This window comes from Melanerpes formicivorus, unplaced genomic scaffold, assembly GCF_026170545.1.
Source record: "Melanerpes formicivorus ecotype bairdi unplaced genomic scaffold, bMelFor1.0.p_v2 SCAF_115, whole genome shotgun sequence".
In the NCBI taxonomy this organism is placed as follows: domain Eukaryota; kingdom Metazoa; phylum Chordata; class Aves; order Piciformes; family Picidae; genus Melanerpes; species Melanerpes formicivorus.
Window position 1 is genome coordinate 854,870 of NW_027142467.1, and position 20,475 is coordinate 875,344.

The 20,475-nt window shown below is 56.0% G+C and overlaps 1 protein-coding gene across 5 annotated transcripts in view; it reads right to left on the reverse strand.

Moving 5' to 3' along the window:
- RALGAPB (Ral GTPase activating protein non-catalytic subunit beta) overlaps nt 1–20,475 on the reverse strand; it is an 88,110-nt gene that overhangs the window by 62,185 nt on the left and 5,450 nt on the right. For all 5 annotated transcript variants that reach the window (XM_068167308.1, XM_068167305.1, XM_068167304.1 and 2 more), the window contains exons 2-9: nt 18,906–19,115; nt 17,645–17,847; nt 11,809–11,972; nt 11,033–11,219; nt 7,129–7,260; nt 5,876–6,054; nt 1,860–2,008; nt 1,546–1,762 (exon numbers count right to left, since the gene is read on the reverse strand). In XM_068167308.1, the coding sequence (XP_068023409.1) occupies nt 1,546–1,762; nt 1,860–2,008; nt 5,876–6,054; nt 7,129–7,260; nt 11,033–11,219; nt 11,809–11,972; nt 17,645–17,847; nt 18,906–19,088 (1,414 nt within the window). In that variant the 5' untranslated portion in view covers nt 19,089–19,115. The remainder of the gene's footprint in view (nt 1–1,545; nt 1,763–1,859; nt 2,009–5,875; nt 6,055–7,128; nt 7,261–11,032; nt 11,220–11,808; nt 11,973–17,644; nt 17,848–18,905; nt 19,116–20,475) is intronic.

Here is a 20,475-nt window from a genome sequence, read left to right on the forward strand (position 1 = left end):
GACCAGACTCCCCAAGCTCACTCTGTCTTGCAGGTGGCCAGCAGCAAAGCAGGACCCAGCAGCCAGCCCTCTGGCTCTCTCCCAGCATCATTCACTCAGATCCACTGCTGAGAAGTGGCAGAAGGTGAGACACACCAAGCCTGGTCTCACTGTGGGCAGCTCTGAAGAGCATGGAGGAGGAACAGAATGGAGCTGTTCCCAGTCTTCAGGAAGCTGGCAGGGCAGCAACAGGACAGTTTGCTGACTGCTGTTAGGCATTTAAAGCACTCCATGTGAGGAGAAGGCCCTGGAACCCCTTCAAGGAAGGTGCTCATTGTGATTCTGGATGACAACTTCTGCTGGAATCACAATACCTCTGCTTGCACCTGATGCTGTTGCACAAGCAGCATCTCAGCTGAGAGCCTTTTCAGGTGAAGCACCTCACCAGGACTGCTCAAGACACCACTCATGGCAAAATTCAAGGGATCCAACCACAGAACTCCTTCAGCTGCACATGGAGCTGAACACACTCTCAGCTTCTGCCTTTCTCCTACCCAAGCTCAGCTATTTCTTAGTGTGCCTTTCAGAGGACCTTGACCCTGCTACCACAGAAATCCACCACTGAGTACTTTTAAACACCCTGTGCTGCATACCTAAAAATACCTTTAGCAGACCCCAAATCCTAAACCCACTGCCCCCACACAGGGATTTGTGACCCAACAAGAGATCATCATCAGTTTAACCACTGCTGCCAAGTCCCAACTTGCTACAACAAACCTCTTCCTCCTCCTTTCCTTACCCAGGCCAGTGAGCCCATGCTGGCTAGATCTCTTCCAAAAGCTCACAGCAAACATTCAGAACATCACAGGAGGAACAGAAAATGCAAGGAGTGAGGGAGCCTATTCTTGTCTATTATCCCCAAAAGCAAGAGAGCTCCAAAGCCTCTCTGAGCAGAGCACCAATTCTGCTATTGTGTCTCAAAAGATCCAACCCCTACAGCTGAGCAAAGCACAGGGCACAAACTAAACCTAGCAACCAAGGACTGAAGACAACCAAGGTCTGAAGCCATAGATGGGAACATGGAGCAGCCCTCACTGAAAGGCAGGAGCTGCTCTTGCTGTTTTAGGAGCTCCTGTTGTCTTAACACCCTCCAAAACCAAGCAGGACCACCACTTTGTGCAGCATCTGGAGGGAGCTGTGACAACTTTTCAGACACTAAAGAGCCACAATTAAAAGCTGCCATTTCTCAGAGATACTCAGGCAGATTTCAAAGCAGGAACTGGACTCTTGTTATATATACACATAAAAACGTCACCAAATGTTCCCCACTATCATAATTGGGACTGCAGTGCTAGAGCAAGGGAGTGCTCCTAAAGTCATTCCATTAACTTTCAAGCCCCAAACACCTGCTCAGCTAACACCAGGTGCTGGCTCAGCTGGGAGGGGTTAAGCACAGCACAGCACTTCAGCTGCTGGCATCCTTGATGCCCAGTGTGTGAATCTTGCAGGTAGGAAAAGGTCACTGGAAGGAGAGCCAAGGTAAGCCTGGTGCTCAGCGATATTTACCAGTCATGCTGCTGTCTCTGTTGATTCCATTGTGAAGTTTACAGTGAACAAAAGCTGCATCAAACAACCAGGATCCAAAGAGGTTCAAGATGCTGTTCACCTTTGGCCTGCGTGGAGCCGGCAGCGGCCGCGGCTCAGAGCTGGTCTGGTTTGGGCTAGAGAGCGGAGAAGTGGAGGAGGGCTGGTGCTGCCCTTTGGAGGGGTGTGCAGTGGTTACCTGTTGGGACAGAAGAGAAGTCAGCTCTGGAAGCGAGGAGACCGCCAGGAGGCCCTCAGGAGGGCCAGCCGCTGCCGCGCCGCGCAGGAGCCCTTACAGTGCTGGTCTTCATGGTGGCCTTGTTCACAGTCACGGCCCGGTGCCGGCGGTTGTGGGGCGGGGTGGTGCTGGTGGCGGCGCTCTGCGGCATGCTCAGCCGGTTCACCGGCGTGGGGGGGGCGCTGTCCGCGCGGGGCCGCGAGATGCCTGCGGAGCGGGAAACACAGCGAGCTGCAGACGCGGGGGGCTGCAGACGCGGCGGGCTGCAGGGGCTATCGGCTGGGCAGACACAGCACCTGCCCCCCCCCGCCCCCCAGAACAGCAGCAGTGAGCAAAACACTTCCGCTATTAGCAGCACTTGGAGCAGAAGCAAAGCAAGCCCTGCTTACAGCAGAAGATTCAGGCTGAAAGTGAGGAGGAAGTTCTTCCCCATGAGAGTGGTGAAGCCCTGGGATGGGTTGGCCAGGGAGGTGGTTGGGGCGCCGTCCCTGGAGGTGTTTAAGGCCAGGCTGGATGAGGCTCTGGGCAGCCTGATCTAGTGTGGGGTGTCCCTGCCCATGGCACGGGGGTTGGAACTAGCTGATCCTTGTGGTCTCTTCCAACCAAGAAGCTGGGGACTAAAGAGCACCAAAGACAGCTCACTCCTGCTGACATTTAGCTGCCTCTCATCTTGGCCTTTCTTTCCCAATTCCCACAGCCTGTTCTGAAACCTGTCCAAGCCATCTGACCCTTCAGAGACACTTTGGCTCACTGAGTCAAGATGAAAGCCTTCCACCACCAGTTCTCTGCCTGCTGAACAGCCACCCACAGCCAGCTCAAAGGCTGGGGCAAGAAAGTGCAGCAAGCTCCAGGAAGCAGCAGGACATTGGAGCCTTCCTCCCTGCCACTACCCTCACACTCCATGTGAAAACGAAGCATGGAATTGCAGCGTGGGTGAGGATCTGACCTAGCTTCCTGTGCACAACAGGCCCCTGCTGTTGCACTCCCCAGGGAGCGCTCTGGCTGAGCCTGCCTGCTCTGGAAGGAAGAAGCAGTGCAGCCAAATGCACACAGTGTGGGCAGCAGCAAAGCCATGGCCTTTGGCTCTGGGGTAGAAGGCAATGAGCTCACCCACCAGCCTTAGCTGAAGGGCTCCACACTGCAGCTCCACAGTCTGCCTGAGCACACTCCACATCCACACCTACACTGTGAATCTGATTTCACCCAGAGCTCTCCTCCAGCCTGCAGCTCTTTGCTTTGCAACTCCAGGTGGACTACCATTACCCCAGGAGATTCAGCTGGACACAGGAGACCTTCAGCAGTCTCTGAAGGAATCACCTTTTAAAAACTTGTGTTGACAGCAAGGCTGCTGGCATGCTGACAGGGGACCTCAATCAGAACCCATCACAGCCCCACCACTGCACCCAGACAATGAGGTGTGTGTGGGACTGCTGTCACCCCTGGGGGAGCGACTCTCAGGCAGCCAGATGAGAGGATGCCCACACCACTGGTGAGGTGAAAGAGCCAGATAAGAGCCCCAGCCTATTTTCAAGGTCCCAGAGGAATTCCCCACACCAGCTATGCCAGGCATAGTGCAGGCTCTGCAAAGCCAACAGCTGCTCAGCCACTTCCTCTCCCTCCTCTGCAAGCAGCACTCCTCTGGAGCATTGCACTGCCAGCTGACAAGGAATTACTAGCCACACTCTCACAATCCCTTGGAAGGAGATGGTATCTCCTCAGCACACACTTAGCAGCTTAAAAAGATTAAATAATTCAATAAAAGACACTTCAGAGGAAGCCTTTTAGTTGGACTTTTTCCCCCCAGTTACTGTTTCAGTGCAGACTGCCCCAGCCTGTTATCAGAGCCTGAGTGAGACAGGGAGGCTGTTTTCATTAGGCTAAGCCATGTATTTGCTCTGTACTACCATACAACCTCCTTCAGCAAGTCAAGGCAATGCTTGACAGACCACTGAGCACTTTCAATCTCACCCCTGGTATTAGCAAAAAGCAACCACTACAATTCATTGAGCTTGCAGGCAGATAGCTGGAGGAACACTGGACACAAGCCTCAGGCTTGAGTGTCAGTGCTCAGGAAAAATGACCATTTGCTCTTTCACATCACTTCCCTGTTTAAACAAAGCCTCTTCTACAGGAGTGACATCCCCAGGGGCAAACATTTGTTGGCAGTGAGGAATCAAGTCCCTATACAGCTGTTCCTTGCAGTGTGTTTCGCAGAAGCACAGAATCTCTTTCTAATAGGAGGGGTCTTACAATCCAGTCACACAGGAGGCTCTTCAGGTGTTTTGCTTAAACAGACTAAAATATTCTGGGTCTAAACACAAACAAACAAGCAAGAGACCAAAAACTCCCCAAAAAACCCCAACCCACAGCCTGAAGAGCTGACAGCTGAATTCCACAGCCAGCTGTGCTTTCTGAACACAGTTGTGGTATCTGCTAAAGTCTTCTGCAGTCTCACATCAGCTCACACTGCTGGCAGCTGACAATTAGTGTTTGCAGACATTTAAGCCCCAAAGCAGCAGGAGAGTTTGCTCCTCAGTCTCCAGTAGAGTGCTGAAGAATTATTAAGCCTGAAGCAGAGTAAGAATCATCTTTTACATTTCAGGTACTCTATAATGCTACTTCCAACTGACCAGACAGGGCTTGCAGCTGCTATGCCCTTCAGCCAAGTCTGAGCTGCTTTCTTAGAGCAAACATTAAGCACAGCTTTCCTTCTCAGCAGTGTGAGGCACCCCCTAAGTCTCCTCAGGAAGAGCCTCGTGCACTGCCAGCTCTTTACAAGAAGAATCCCAAAGGAATTTGGTTTTGGAAGGAAATGGCTGCATGGTGATGATGCTAAGAAATGAGGTCTCTGGGGCACTCTGGAGACAGGTTCCTAAGGAATTGAATACAAAGGGAAAAGGCCTTCTTGGGCCTCTCTTTGGGTGTCTTCAGTAAATTCAGTCTTCTGACAGCACAATTCTACAGCTGGGGTCTTGGCCCTACTGGGGTTTATATAGAGCCTCTGTATAAGGCCTAAAATTGTGCCAGGGGAGGGTTAGGCTGGAGATGAGGTAAAAAATATCTCTGCTGCAAGAGTGGTCAGGGATTGGCAGAGGCTGCCCAGGGAGGTGGTGGAGTTCCCATCCCTGGAGGGGCTCAAAAACAAGCAGATGTGGCACTCAGGGACATGGTTTAGTAGTCATGGAGGTGTTGGGTTGAAGGTTGGATGTGATGATCTTAAAAGAGTTTTCCAACCCAAACAATTCCAAGACCCTAGAGTGACCAGAACTCTGTAAAGCTGGCCCTTGCAAAGACCTGAAGTGAAATGCAGGACCTGCAAACCCAGGCACTGCATACAGCTGGCTCCACCAAGCTTGCAGGCAGCAGTCAGTGCTCACAGCATGTGGAAAGCAGAGGGTGAGACAAGAGAAAGAAGCCTTGTTTGGTGGGGAGATGGCTGGCTTGATTTGACACTTCAGACTCATTTTGATTGCATTGTATTTATTCTAGTATTGTATACACAGATGGTCACTTGAAAGGGACCTATGTGCCTCACCTACCAACTCCAGGACGCACAGACAGCATTGGGTTGGAAGGGATCCTTCAAGGGCATCTTGTCCAACCCCTCTGCAGGCAGCAGGGACACCTCCAACTAGAGCAGGCCGCCCAGGGCCACATTGAGTCTGATCTTGAATGTCTCTAGGGACAGGCCTTCACCACATCCCCTGGACAAGCTGTTCCATGACTTCACCACCCTCATCGTGCAGAGCTTCCTCCTGATGTCCAACCTAAATCTGCCCTGCTCCAGTTTCAAACCCTTGCCCCTTGTCCTGTCACCACAGTCCCTCCCCAGTCTTCCCTTCAGGTACTGGAAGGCTGCTCTAAGGTCTCCCTGGATCCTTCTCCTCTCTGGGCTGAACAGCCCCAACTCCCTCAGCCTGTCCCCACAGGAGAGGTGCTCCAGCCCTCTCATCATCTTCATGGCCTCCTCTGGACCCACCATGGCTCTGCTCACACAGAAGACAACTTTCAAGAGAATAAAATGACAACTGAGTTTCTACTTCCAGCTTTGCACAGGAGAGACAAAAGCTTTACCTAGGAAGGCATCCACCAAACAGCTGATCCCACGCATGGCACGGAAGAAGATCTGAGGCAGATGTTTAAGGCAGGGGTACTGGTTCAGCTCTTGAGTCATCCCACTCACATTCAGAAACTGCTCCTGAAATTTGGGGGTAGAGCTAATAATGGCTGGGTTACTCAAATCCACAGGATTGCTGCACAAAGAGAGCAGAAGACACTTCAGTCAGCTTGAGAACAGCTGCCAAGACGTTAAAAACACCTGGAAGATGCAACAGCTGAAGGCATTTGATCAGCATCAGCACAACCCGGATCCAGTGGCAATGTACTGTTAGCTGTTACTGCATCACAAGAGGTCAATTTTCCCTTCCTGAGCTGGCAGTCATTAACTGTCTCCATTCCAAGCACTAGCCAAACACACTGAACAGTGTTTCAAGATCCAGTGAAGCACAGCATACAGAACAGTCCCTCTGCTGCAGCAATATTCAGTACTCAGGAGGTCTTCTGAACTCTCACAGGTCCTTACATTGCTAAAGTTGTTCTCCAAGGTAAGCAATGAGTTAATTTTGCCAGCACAGAGGGAGAAGAAAGGGAGTGGGTTGCAAAACCTGCCTGATACAGACCCTGTGACAGCGATTTCTGCCCTGAAGAGCATAGTCCTTGAGACAGGACTGACAGGAAGGAAGGAAAGGAGCAGAGGGTTTTTCAGGCAGGAAGCAAACTTTCAGCAGGCTGATGGTTTAGCCTTACACCAGCAGATGATGGTTTCTGTGACAGGTGTCCTGCTCTGGCCCTTCAGAGCATTCATGCAATGCCACTGCCTTCTGGGGTGTGCTGAAGGCAGAGCAGCCTGAATTGACAAATGCACTTTCCTCACAGGAGCAGAGATACACCCAGTCCAAAAACCACCTTTGGGAGGGTAAGCTGAACTCCCTGGAGCACAAATGGGAGCAGCAGCCATCTCTCAGAGCTATTGCTCTTTGCTGTCTCAGGAAAACAAAACTGTACTGAAGGTCTCTTTCCCAGATCCCCCAAATAGCTACAAACTTCATGAAATGAAGCAGTTCACATTCTGCAGGGGTCAGAGAGTTCAGAGCTGAACTTCCCATTCACAGCCCTGCCCCGCAGCGCTGCAGGGCACCAGGACAACTTCTGCTCTCGATTCTGTCTGGTGCTGAATCCTCACAATCTCCAGAGGCCTTTTCCCCTGCCCATGCCAGCTGCTAGAAGCTCTGCCCTGCCTGAGGGAGGGGTGGCTGCCACTGCAGTACCTCAGCATGTGTAGAAAGCGAAACCAGGTCTGTGCCACACACTCGTTGTCCATCTCGGGAGGGATCAGCCCGGCGTCCTCGTCGGGGATCTTAAAGGGCGGGAAGGAAGGGCCGTAGGTGAAGCGCAGCAACCTGCAGGGCAAGCCAGGCACAGCTGTCACCACTGCACACCCCCTGGCAACTGCAGCCCCCCACAGAGCAGCAGGGCTACAGACCACCGAGCCCACCCCCCTGCCACAGCAGGAACCCCCAGGGCAGGTCACACAGGAATGCACCCAGCTGGGTCCTGAAAGTCTCCAGGGAAGGAGACTCCACAACCCCTCTGGGAAGCCTGCCCCGGGCCTCCAGCAGCCTCACACCAAAGCACTTTATTCTCATGCTGAGATGGAATTTCCTGTGATTGGGTTTACACCCACTGCCCCTTGTCCCATCATTTGGCATCACCAAAAAGTGCCTGGCACCTTCTTCCTGACACCCATCCCTCAGATATCCACAGACACTGGTCAGATGCCCTTAGCCTTCCCTCCTCCACACTAACCAGCCCCAGGTCTGCTCAGTCTTTCTCCACAGCAGAGATGTTCAAGACCCTCAGTCACCCTCACAGCCTTCCTTGGACTCTCTACAGCAGGTCTCTGTCTCTCTTGAACTGTGGAGCCCCAGACTGCACACAGTATCGCACTGTGGTCTCCCCAGGGTAGAGCAGAGAGGGAGAAGAACCTCTGCAGGGGAGCCCACAGGCACCAACACCACACCCCAAGTTCTCCTACAGATCCCCACTCCATACAACTCTTTAGCCTCTTAAAGCTACACAACCTGAAGCCTGCTCAAAGTCCAACCAAATCCAAGGGCTGTTAAGGCACACCCCCTCACAAGCAGCTCTCTTCTCTGGTTAGCCATGTGGTCACCAAGAGCCACACTCACACCTGCAAGGTCTAAGAGGAAGGAGAAAAAAAGCCAGGAACTGAAACCCTGATCCTCAGGCCTCTGTGCCCAGCGCTGCAAGGGCAGCAGCACAGCACCTGAGGATGCAGCTCTGGCATCTTCAGCTGACACCAGCACTGAGCAGCGCTGCCTGCCACCCCACAAGCAGCAGGGCACTTGCAGCCCAGAGCAGCAAGCTCTCCAGAACAGAGGCAGCATGTCTTGGAGCAGCTGGGAGCTGCAGAAGAGTGAAGACTCAGTGGGCAGCTGCTGGCTATTTGCCCTCTGCTTCAGCCCCAGCTGTGCAGAACAGCCTCCCTGGCAACAAAATCCTGCTGCTGTCCCAATGGATGGAAGAGATCTGAGCTGCACCTCCTCAGTATCTGAGCATTACAGAAATCATTGTTTTGTCTTTCCCTAAGCCAAGCTCACTTCTGGCACCATTCCAGCTCAAGGAACTACAGCAGCTGCCAGCCAGCCAATGATCTGCTGGAGGGTAGAGAGGCTCTGCAGAGGGACCTTGCCAGGCTGGGCAGATGGGCAGAGGCCAAGGGCAGGAGACTGAACACATCCAAGTGCCAGGGGCTGCACATTGGCCACAACAACCCCAGGCAGTGCTACAGGCTGGGGGCAGAGTGGCTGAGAGCAGCCAGGCAGAGAGGGACCTGGGGGTGCTGGTTGATGGTAGGCTGAACAGGAGCCAGCAGTGTGCCCGGGGGCACAGAAGGCCAAGGGCATCCTGGCCTGCAACAGGAAGAGTGTGGCCAGCAGGAGCAGGGAGCTCATCCTGCCCTGTGCTCAGCACTGCTCAGGCCACACCTGCAGTCCTGTGTCCAGCTCTGGGCTCCTCAGGTTAGGAAAGAGGTTGAGCTGCTGGAAGGTGTCCAGAGAAGGGCAACAAAGCTGGGGAGGGGTCTGGGGCACAGCCCTGTGAGGAGAGGCTGAGGGAGCTGGGGTTGCTTAGCCTGGAGAAGAGGAGGCTCAGGGGAGACCTTCTTGCTCTCTGCAACTCCCTGCAGGGAGGTTGTACCATGTGGGGGTTGGGCTCTTCTCCCAGGCACCCAGCACCACAACCAGCCTGGGTAGCCTGCTCCAGCCTCACCACCTTTATACTGAAGAACTTCTTCCTCAGCCCTTGAGCCTGGTTTTGTGCTCTGTGCAGTCACAGGACAGGCACAGGCTGACACTGCCTCTCTGCACACCTCTCCCAGCAGCATTTCCCAGGTGCTTTTAAGGGGAGCTCTCAGCTTAAGGCTAACAACCAGCTCAGAACACTGCTCACTGCAACACTTGGAAGCCAGAGCCTCACTGCAGGGCAGGTTCAGGCACTGAGCTGAGTGCAGCTCTGCCTCCATCAGGTGCAAGGCAACACTGCTGAGCAGCAGAGAACAGCACTGCAGGAGCTGCAGCCTGCTGTGCACCAGCAGAGCCCAGCTTGTTAGTCAACAGTGGAGGCTGCGGCGTGGGCACAGGGCTGGAGCCAGAGCTGTTCTTTTCAGCTCACTGAATCACAAAGTAGCTTCTGTGAGGCAAGGCTGGCTCCAGGCTGCTAAAAATAGCTGCAGCAGCAGCGTGGGAACCCACACAACTTCTGCTGCAGCTTCATCTCCCACAGGTCTGACAAGGAGCTGCACAAACCTGGGGGGGGAATAAATCTATCCACACTTGGAGTTTAGATAGGGAGCTCAAAAGCAAAAGCCTACAGAGCTGGAACCAAGCCCTGCAGGAAAGCATGCTGCTGACATCCCCACAGTGCAGCAACTCCAACCCATCCTGGAACTCCCCAAGAAACAGGGAGAGACCTCCCAGGAGAGCTGGGAGGAGGAGACCCAGACCCCTGCTCCTCAGCAATTCATTAACTGAGTTAATGTCTCCCCCAAGCGGCTGAGATTTGTCCCCCAGAGCACCTACCACAAAGACTCCCATCCTGAGGACACAGACTCCCCTCACTGCCCAGGGCCTCCCACAACAGCAGCCCACAGATCCTGTCCCATGCCCAGCACAGCCTGGCACAGCTCTCCTCTGATCCTCTCTGGAAGAGAGGCCACTGCCAGAGGAGAGCCTGCAGCCAGGCTGTGGCCCCAGGCCAGGCAGCTGCAGCATGGCTTCAGCTCCAGGGCAGGAGGGGCAGCAGCCAGGAGTCTCCTCAGCAGCCTGCAGCTGTGAGGAGCACCCAATGAGGCTGGTGGTGACTGCCATCCAGCACACAGAGCACAGTGTCCATGGCTCACACCTCCCACCAGGCAGAGTCACAGAGATGGAGACTGACACAGGCTGAAGGGCCAAGCATCCACAGGATGCTGAGAGCAGGCAGCAGGCAGCCCAGTGCAGGGCTCCACTGGCAGGAGAAGACAGCAAAAGCCAAGGCACTGGCAAGGCCTCACTTGGTTTGGCTGCTGCACTTTTGAATTGCTATGCATTCCACACAAGGAACATCAGAACCACATGGAGAGCCAGCACCACCCCAGGAAAACCATGGGGGAGCCACCACCACCCCAGGAAAGGGCAGGGAGAGCCAGCACCACCCCAGGAAAGGGCAGGGGGGAGACACCATCATCCCAGGAAAAGCCAGGGGGGAGCCAGCAGCACCCCAGGACAAGCCAGGGGGGAGCCAGCACCACCCCCAGGCAAGCCAGGGGGGAGCCAGCACCACCCCAGGACAAGCCAGGGGGGAGCCAGCAGCACCCCAGGACAAGCCGGGGGGGAGCCGGCAGCACCCCAGGACAAGCCGGGGGGGGGAGCCAGCAGCACCCCAGGACAAGCCGGGGGGGGGAGCCAGCAGCACCCCAGGACAAGCCGGGGGGGGGAGCCAGCAGCACCCCAGGACAAGCCCGGGGGGGGAGCCAGCAGCACCCCAGGACAAGCCAGGGGGGAGCCAGCAGCACCCCAGGACAAGCCAGGGGGGAGCCAGCAGCACCCCAGGACAAGCCGGGGGGGAGCCGGCAGCACCCCCAGCCATGTCTGTGCATGGGATCTCTCCTACCTGGACGTGAGGGCACAGATGACCTTGCTCCACTGCTCCACCACTGCAGGGTGATGTCTCCAGTTGGCCACCATCTCTTTGGCAGTTTTCCAGTAGGGAGGAGTGGGGAAGCAGCGTGTGCAGGCCAGCAGCCACACCTCGAACAGCACCCCGATCAGCTTCTCTGCCAGGCTCTCAGCAATGCCACCTGCCAGCAGAGAGCACGGCCTGCTGAGCCTCCAGCCACACAGCCCCAGCTGCCTCCCCCAGCAGCTGGCACCAAGTGTGGAAAGGCTGTTGTGAACCGCTGAAGGGGGGCTCCTGACTGCTCCCTGGGGACACAGAGCCCTCCCCTGGCAGCAGCCCCAGCTGTGAAGCCCAGGCACTGAGCTGTGCCACTGAGGGGTGCAGGGAATTCACTGGTCCTGGTTTCTGCTGCACTCTACTGGTACTGAGGGCTTTGCTGAAAAGCAGGCCTAAGCTGGCAATACTCCCTTCCAGCAGCAAGCCACAGAGCAAGACTCAAAGGGGCTTCAGTGAAAGCAAGAGGGAACAGCACTGCCTGAAGCAGCTGCCCAGGAGCTGTCCAGAGGCTCAGCTCAGCAAAACTGAGCTCCAGAGCTTCCAGCCCTCTCTGGCAGTGCTTCATGGCAGTGTGGCAGGACTGGGAGCCAGCTGCTGTGCTTCAGTGGCTGCCAATGGCTTCTAGGAGGTTGCCCTCATCCCCCTGGCAGCTCAACATCAAGCAGAGGCAAAGGTTTGGGCAGCAATTGAAGGAAATGAAGTGGAAGAGGAACCTTGCACAGTTGGAGCTGCCAGAAGAGTGTCGTTGATCTGGAGGAGAAACAACAGCAGAACCTCCCAGGTCTCCCTGGCCATGGTGGTGGACTCCCGAGCCAGCTTCTGCACAGCCTTCAGCACCTGCAAGCACAACCTGACCTGGCTAGAGCCTGGGTCTGGCCTGCAAGAGAAGGAAACAACACTTGAGCCATGAGGGGGTGCATGCAGTCACATGAACCGAGCAGTCAGAGAGCAAACAGCAGTGCTGCTGGACAGGAGCCAAGAACAGAGGGCAGCCTGCTCCTCTCACACCCCCCCACCCCCCTGTCTGGGTGAGCACAAGAGGCAGCACTCAGCACCACAGGTGAGCACTGACAGGAGCAAGCACAGCCTAAAGAACGTCTGAAACCAAAGAGAGGATGGAGCTAGGGCAGCACTGCACTGCTTGTCACCTCTGCAGGTCAGAAGGGAAGAGGCAAAACCAGGAGAAAACTTGGTTAATAAACTCATTAAAGTTCTTCCAGGTCCTCCTGCCTCCAAATGCAGACCCAGCTCTCAGCCCCAGGCCTTGCATCTGCGGATTCACAGACTCATGGATTACAGCAGGTTGGAAGGGAACCTCAAAGGTCATCTTCTCCAACCCTGTGCAGGCAGTGGGAACCCCCTCCGGCCCAGAGCGGGGGACCCCTCCGGACCAGAGCGGGGGACCCCTTCCCGCCCCAGCGGGGACCCCCTCCGACCCCAGCGGGGACCCCCTCCGACCCAGAGCGGGGGACCCCTCCGGACCAGAGCGGGGACCCCCTCTGGCCCCAGTGGGGACCACTCCAGCCCCAGCGGGGAACCCCTCCGGACCAGCGCGGGGAACCCCTCCAGCCCCAGCAGGGATGCCCTCTGACCAGAGCGGGGACCTCTCCGGCCTGACCTTGAATGCCTCCAGGGATGGAGCCTCCACCACCTCCCTGGGCAGCCTGTGCCAGTCTCTCACCACCCTCCCTGTGCAGAACTCCCTCCTGATGTCCAGCCCTGCCCTGCTCCAGTTCCAAACCCCTGTCCTTTGCCCTGCTGCTGCAAGCCCTTTCAACAGCCCCTCCCTTAGGAGAACAAAGCCCAAAGCCAGGAGAGGGTCATCAAGCAGAAAAATGAAGAGAGAGGGAAGGGAACAGGTTGATCCCATCAAGGTTTTCCCAATGGTTAACAGCCAGTCCCTGAGTGACTCAGCAGGGACAGTCTGAGTGCTGCAGAGGCAGCACAAAGCAGCTCTCTGCCCATCAGTTCACTGGGACAAGGCAGAACAGGGACCAAACAGCAACAGGGAATGTTTGGACAGTCTGTGAGACACTGGGAAACAAAGCTGGGGAAGAGCAGCAGCTGAAAGGGCGAAGGAGGAGATTACAAACTCAGGCCTGCAATAGATGAAATGTTTCTGCATCCCTCTCACCACCGACTGGAAGGGATGGCACAAAAGGATTAAAACAATCATCACAATACCAAGGGAGAGGACTCTGCCCCTCTGCTCAGGCCCCAGCTGCAGCACTGCCCCCAGCTCTGGTGCTCCCAGCACAAGGAGGACATGGAACAACAGTGCAGAGTGGTGGTCAGTGGTGACAAGTCCAGCTGGAGAGCTGTGACCAGTGGAGTCCCCCAGGGATCAGTGCTGGGTCCAGTCCTGTTCAGAATCATCCATGCCATTGATGAGAGGGCAGACAGACAGAGTCTGCTCAGCAATTTGCTGATGACACCAAACTGGGAGGCTTGGCTGAGACACCTGAAGGCTGTGAGGCCATTCAGAGGCTGGGGCAGACTGAGAGCTGGGCAGAGAGGAACCTCATGAGGGTCAGCAAGGATGAGAGCAGAGTCCTGCAGCTGGGCAGGAAGAAGAAACTGCAGCAGGACAGGCTGGGAGGGGATCTGCTGGGGAGCTGCCCTGGGGAGAGGGACCTGGGAGTGCTGGGGGGCAGCAAGTTGTGCCTGGGACAGCAATGAGCCCTGGGGGCCAAGAAGGCCAAGGGGGTCCTGGGCTGCAGTCAGAGTGTGGCCAGCAGAGCCAGGGAGCTTCTCCTCCCCCTCTGCTCTGCCCTGCTGAGACCTCACCTGGAACATTGCATCCAGCTCTGGGCTCCCCAGCTCAGGAGGGACAGGGATCTGCTGGAGAGAGTCCAAGGGAGGGCTGCAGGGATGCTGAAGGGACTGCAGCACTGCCTGGGGAGGAGAGGCTGAGAGCCCTGGGGCTGTGCAGTCTGGAGAGGAGAAGGCTGAGAGGGATCTGATCAATGGCTATCAATAGCTGAGGGCTGGGGGGCAGGAAGGGACAGGGCCAGGCTCTGCTCACTGTGCCCTGGGACAGGTCCAGGGGCAATGGATGGAAACTCCAGCACAGGAGGTTCCAGCTCAGCATGAGGAAGAACTTCTTTACTGTTAAGGCTCCCAGAGGCCTGGAGCAGGCTGCCCAGAGAGGTTGTGGAGTCTCCTTCCCTGGAGCCTCCCCAGCCCTGTCTGGATGTGCTCTGTGTGACCTGTGCTGGGCTCTCTGCTCCTGTTCTGACAGGGGGTTGGACTCAGTGATCTTCAAAGGTCCCTTCCAACCCCTAAGATCCTGTGAGCCTGAGGAACTGCTGGAGAGAGTACAGAGGAGGCCATGAAGATGCTCAGAGGCTGGAGAACCTCCCCTGTGGGTCAGGCTGGGAGAGTTGGGGCTGTTCAGCTTGCAGAAGAGAAGGCTCCAGGGAGACCTTAGGGCAGCATTTCAGTATCTGAATGGGACCTAGAGGAAGGCTGGGGAGGGACTGTTCAGAAGGGCTTGGTGTGACAGGGCAAGGGGCAGTGGCTTTGAGCTAGAAGAGGGGAGAGTGAGACTGGAGAGGAGGAAGAAATTCTTTCCAGTGAGGCCGGGGAGACTCTGGCACAGGTTGCCCAGGGAGGCTGTGGTTGCATCCTGCCTGGAGGTGTTCAAGGCCAGGCTGGATGAGGCCTTGAGCAGCCTGGGCTGGTGGGAGGGGTCCCTGCCCATGGCAGGGGGCTGGGACTGGATGAGCTTTCAGGTCCCTTCCAATCCAGCCCTTTGAATCTGAGCATTACCTCCCACTGGACTCTGCAGCATCAGTAGCCTGCTACCAAAGCCTACCTGCATGGTGCAGTGATCCTGCAGAGCAAGCACCTCCACAACACACTGATCCACTGGGCAGAGCCCTGCTTCTCCTAGAGAGCTCACACCAAGAGCACTCATGGCCAGACACCCTTCAAAGGTGCTGTAGTGCAGCACTGCAAACACCACTGCAGACCCAGGCTGCCACCTCATGCGAGACTGCAGCCTGCTGCTCACAGCCTCAGAGCCGTGCCAGATCCTCACAGAGTCTCTGCAGGACAACAAAGCTTGGAAGGAGGGAGAGGAGAGCAGGCTCTTGTCCTGCTTTTTCTTGAGCAGCAGCAGAGCAGGTAGGTTCATCAGAAACATCAACCTTGATGGGCTTCACATGTTCAAAGCCCGTTTCCAGACTTGCTTCACCAGTACTTTACAGTCTAGGAGAAGGAGGCTTCCATTCAGGAGCTCCATGTGGGATACTTCTGAGCTACCTCACCAAAGGCAACTCTCAAGTCCCCATCCTGCTCCAAGCTCCTCTTGTCCACAAGGTCAACTGAATGGCAGACTTGGGCTGCAGCACTTTGCAGACTCATGTCTAGGGAACTACTGGAGAGCGTTAACAGAGCTACATGGGTGCTGGAGGGCCTGGAGCATCCCTTGTGAGGAAGGGCTGAGAGCCCTGGGGCTGTTCAGTCTGGAGAAGAGAAGGCTGAGAGGGACCTGACCAATGCCTGCAAGCACCTGAAGGGAGCTGTCAGGAGGAGGGGGCCAGGCTCTGCAGTGGTGCCCTGTGACAGGCCAAGGGGCAGGGAGGTAAATTCAGCCACAGGAAATTCCATCTCAGCAGGAGGAGAAACTGCTTTGGTGTGAGGCTGCTGGAGGCCTGGAGCAGGCTGCCCAGAGGGGTTGTGGAGTCTCCTGCTCTGGAGAGCTTCAAGACCCAGCTGGGTGTGCTCCTGTGTGACCTGCCCTGGGTGCTCCTGCCTTGCAGGGGCTTGGACCCAATGATCTCCAGAGGTCCCTCCCAAGCCCTGCCCTTCTGGGGTTTCTACAGAGCTTGGCTTTGTGCTCCCACACTCCTGTGCAACAGGAACTGCTCTCACAAGAGGCAGAAGTCACCACAAAAGTCTCTCCTGGTCCCTCAAGCAACTCCAGGCACTTTAGCTGCACAGAAGGCCCTGGTGCCTGCATCTCAGTCTCCTGGGGAGGGGAGGCAGCAAGTCCTCATGCTCTTCCTATGCTTTCAGCAACGGTTTGTGGCACTGAACCTTCATCTGCCAGCTGTAACTGCTACTGCTAATTCACCTGCAGCGCTTCCTGAAGCCTGCAGGGCTGACAGAGACAGGAAGCAGCAGGGAACGCTTACATACATCGAGAAGTGCTCCTTCCTGGGGGTGGCAGAGGGTCAGTGCTGGGGGGAAGGATGCAAGCAGCTCTCCTCTGTCAGCACCAAGGGCTGTGCATGCCAACACTGGATGCAGCTGAGCACTCAGGCTACAGGGATTTACACAGCCTGCTCTGTGCCTGGGGTGGGCATGCTCCTGAGATACTGTTCAGCTGCTCACTTAAGGCAGCTGCACTTCACACCTCAACTCTGCATCCTCCTCAGGGTCTGAAACCCTCACACCAGGGCCCCCAGCATGAAAAGTCAGGGGATGACAGCAAGAACTACTTAACAGAGCAGTGAGTGACTGAGTCTCAGCTGTGCCAAGGTTCCCAGAGAGCAGACTCTGCTCTGCATGTATCAGAGACAAGCCTCTGCAGAAGTCCAGCCTGGAAGCATTCCTTCCTCAGACCCATGCTGGTGCCCTGACCCCCCTTTGATGCCCTTTTCAGCACAAGCTAAAGCACTGACAACCAAGCTGGCAGACTTTGAAGTAATCAGCAAACACCAATTAATTCCTCATCTGAGCTACTACTCAAAGCCCTTTATCAACAAACCCTTTGGGTGAAGCCAAGCAACTGAAGGGCTTCAGTTGAAGGCCACCTGCAGTGATGCTCTTGTACTTCCAGACACACAGCAAGCACTGATCTGAAGCCATTTCATTCAGTACTGAAGTGCTGCTTCACAGGGCACCACTGCACAGCCTCCTCTCCCTGACCCCACAGAGGTGCTCACCAGCAGCAGGCACACTTGGTACAAGCACAGCATGTCTGAGCACTCTGACAAGATCACTCTGCCCAGGAGCTAGAGGTACCTGCACCTCAGCATTACCATGCAAGGATGTCTCCTGGAACACTGGGCTGTCAGACAGGCAAGCACTGCTCTGCAGGATCCTTCCTACACTACCAGTGACAGACAGTCACCATCAGGAGGCCAAATCACCAGGCAGCAAGGTGCAAGCTACCTCATGCATGACCATCCAGCACATGAGAAATGTGTCAGGACTTAGGCAGCCAAGGTGTGGGACTGCCATGGTGTGCTCCTGGCTGCCTCAGTTTTGCACAACACCAAGCCTGTGATGACACAGCGATGCTATTTAACCTCTCCCCCTGTCCTCCAGCCATCTACCTCCAGCCCTTCTGAGAGCAGTGAATATTCCAGTCTACAAATGATCTGTAATTACAACCACCTAAACACCACAGCAACAACTCATTTGCTGCTGAAAACTACAAAGCAGGTTTGGAAAGACACCTTCCTCCCAGCCCTGCAGTGGCAGCAGACAGATCTTACTCAAGAGCCCCCACAGCTCATCAGGCCTCTCGGACGAGTTCCCTGCCAGCTACAGCTCCAAATCCCTGACTCTCCTCAGCATCCCAGCCCCAGCACTCACCTTGGGACAAAGAGGTTTTGGAGATGCTTGAGAATGCTCTGAACATAAAGGTTTGGCTCCTTAATGACTGGTAGAGGGATGGAGTCCTTAGGCAGCACGAGGGCCATGATCCAGTCCGTGTACACATCCACACAGTACTTGACGGTGTCGCCGTCCAGAGGCAGGGTCAGCCCGTAGCAGACCACCTCCATCGTCCATTTTACCTGCCCAGGCACAGAGCAAAGTCATCAACAGCAGGTATTAGCCAGAAAAGAACCATCCCAGCACACTGCTGTGGACTCCAAGTAACAGCAGTTAGGTGGTGTGAGCAGCTGTACCTAACAGAGGCTGCCAGGCCAGGGCAGCTCAGCGCCTGTGTGCCCGGTGATCTCCTAACGCTTGAGAGCAAAGGGCCTCAGGGCTGCCCCCCTGCCCTCCCCAGCCTGACCTGACACCACAGCTGCCCTGCTGCAGGCCTTTCAAATGCCAGCCAGCACTTGCCCTCTACAAAGGACACATACTGTTGCTCCCAAAGTGAATCACAGCATGGGCTGGGCTGGAAGGGAGCTCCAAAGGGCATCCAGCCCAAGCCCCTGCAGTAGGAAGGGGAATCCTGCTCTGGATCAGGTTGCCCAGAGGTCTGTTGGGCCTCACCTTGAATATCTCCAGGGATGGAGCCTCAACCACCTCCCTGGGCAACCTGTTCCAGTTTTCCACCACCCTCCTGGTGCAGAGATTGTTCCTCACATCCAAACTAAATCTGCCCTGCTGTAGTTTGAAGCCATTGCCCCTGGGCCTGTCCCTGCAGGCCTTTGCAGACAGCCCTTCTGCAGCCTTCTTGTAGCCCCTTCAGTACTGGCAGGCAGCTCTAAGGTCTCCCTGGAGCCTTCTCTTCTCCAGGCTGAACACCCCCAGCTCCCTCAGCCTGTCCTCATAGCAGAGCTGCTCCAACCCCCTGAGCATTTCCGTGGCCTCCTCTGGCCCCTCTCCATCAGGTCACTAATTAGGCTTCATCTGTTAACTGCTAAATTGTTTGATGGTTTCTGTGTTGTTTTGGGGCTCTGCTTTCCCCTGAGCTTCCTGCTACAGCAGCTGAGCAGAGCACTCCCTCCCAGGTCATGGGGCAGCCTCTTGCTACCAACTGCCTGTTCACAGAAGCCTTCTCTAGGTTACTAACCTCAAGACACTGCTCACTTCCCAAAGCTGGGCTGCTCAAGAGGACAATAAAAGCAGCTACAGGAGTCACTGCCACCCCTCTGGAGCAGTGAGGAAATGCACTCACTTCTTTGTCTGTTTTCAGCAGGCTCTCACTCCCAACAGAGGATGTGATCAAAGCTTGCCCGAGGGGCCGCACCACGGCATTCGCCACCTCTCTGCCCACGCTTTCAGGGTAGCTGTGAAGGACACTGGTGTTCCCCTGATCATTCTGAATGACAAGGTGCAAGGACCTCCACTCAGAGTACATAGTGCCTCTATGCCACGACCCAGAGACCTGGGGGACAAGGAAGGAGAAAAGGCAGAGTTAGTGAAGGGCTCTCAGTGCCATCACCAAGCCTGAGGCAGTGCCAGGACGCTGCCCCTGCCTGGCACTGTCAGACACCTGGAGACTCACAGCAGGTTCCAGCAGCTGGCTTCCAGCCTTGGTGGGTTTCAGTACAGCTGTGGCTCTGGCTTGGGAAGAGAAGAGTCAGTTTCTGCCAGAGGCCGGCAGCCCAGCTTAGCACTTCAGACTGCAAAGTGACTTCACCTCAGGCAGCTCCTGCTTGTGCCACCCTTGCAGGTGGAGCAGGAAAGATGCTCTCAGTTCCACCACACCTTTGGCTACATCAGGCTTTTTGTTTGTACCAGCAGGGGCTCCAGCTCAGACCTCGTGCCCCTGTTCAGCTCAGCAGCAGTTCCAAACACACACCAGGAAGCTTTCAGGGAAACCTCAGTCAGAGACAGCAGCTCAGCCCCTTGCACATTCATGAAGCATTTCTGCTACAGCTGAGAGCCTGCCTGGCTGCTGCTGGAGAGCACACTGGGGCTGCAGTGATCCCAGGAGGGACTGCGCCTCGGTGGATCATCAGCATAGACCCAGATCACCCCAGAGCGGGGGCACCGAGCCCGAGGCGGGGAGGGGGTGGGGGGGGCCGGGGTGGGTACCCAGCCCGAGCAGCATGCCCGCTGCAGACCCCTGTGGCATCCACACACAGAGCCGCTCCCTCCCCAGGACTCAGCGCACAGGAAGGCAGCGGAGAGCGCCCCAGAAGCAGGCAGGAGCAGAGAGCTCTCCTTCCAGCAACTCCCCCAGCACAGCTGCACTCCTGCCTTCCCCCTCCAGCTCAGGGGACCAGGCTGACAGGAACACAGCAGGATCTGGCAGTGGTGGGGTCTGGGGCAGGCAGAGGTTGGCATGGTTGTGAGACTACAAGCAAGGGAGGCACACTGGAAGCAGCAGAATGTAAGCTCTGCTTCCAGAGTCAGAGCAAGCAGCACCAGGCAGCAGCGAGGCAGAGTGTGTGCCAAGGCCAGCAGCTGGCCAGGGGATGGCCACCCAGTGTCACCAGCAGGCAGCTCAGCAAAACCTGCCAGGCACTGCCAGCTTTCTCTACAGGTCCAAGCATTCAGAACACTAAGTCAGCACAAATGTTGCTTCTGCTGAGGCAGTTCTTAGCTGGATCAAGATGTCTTTAGCTGTGCCAACACAAAGCAGCAGCCCCTCTGCCAGTGGCAGGCTCCCAGCAACACCAAAACTGCTGCTGGGCAGGTGGCAGCAGGGCAGCCTAAGCCACCAGACCTGGACAGCACTGTCTCCCTCCTCTGCCTCCAAGAGCAGCAGTCTGTTATCAGTCATCTGAGCCAGCTGACAG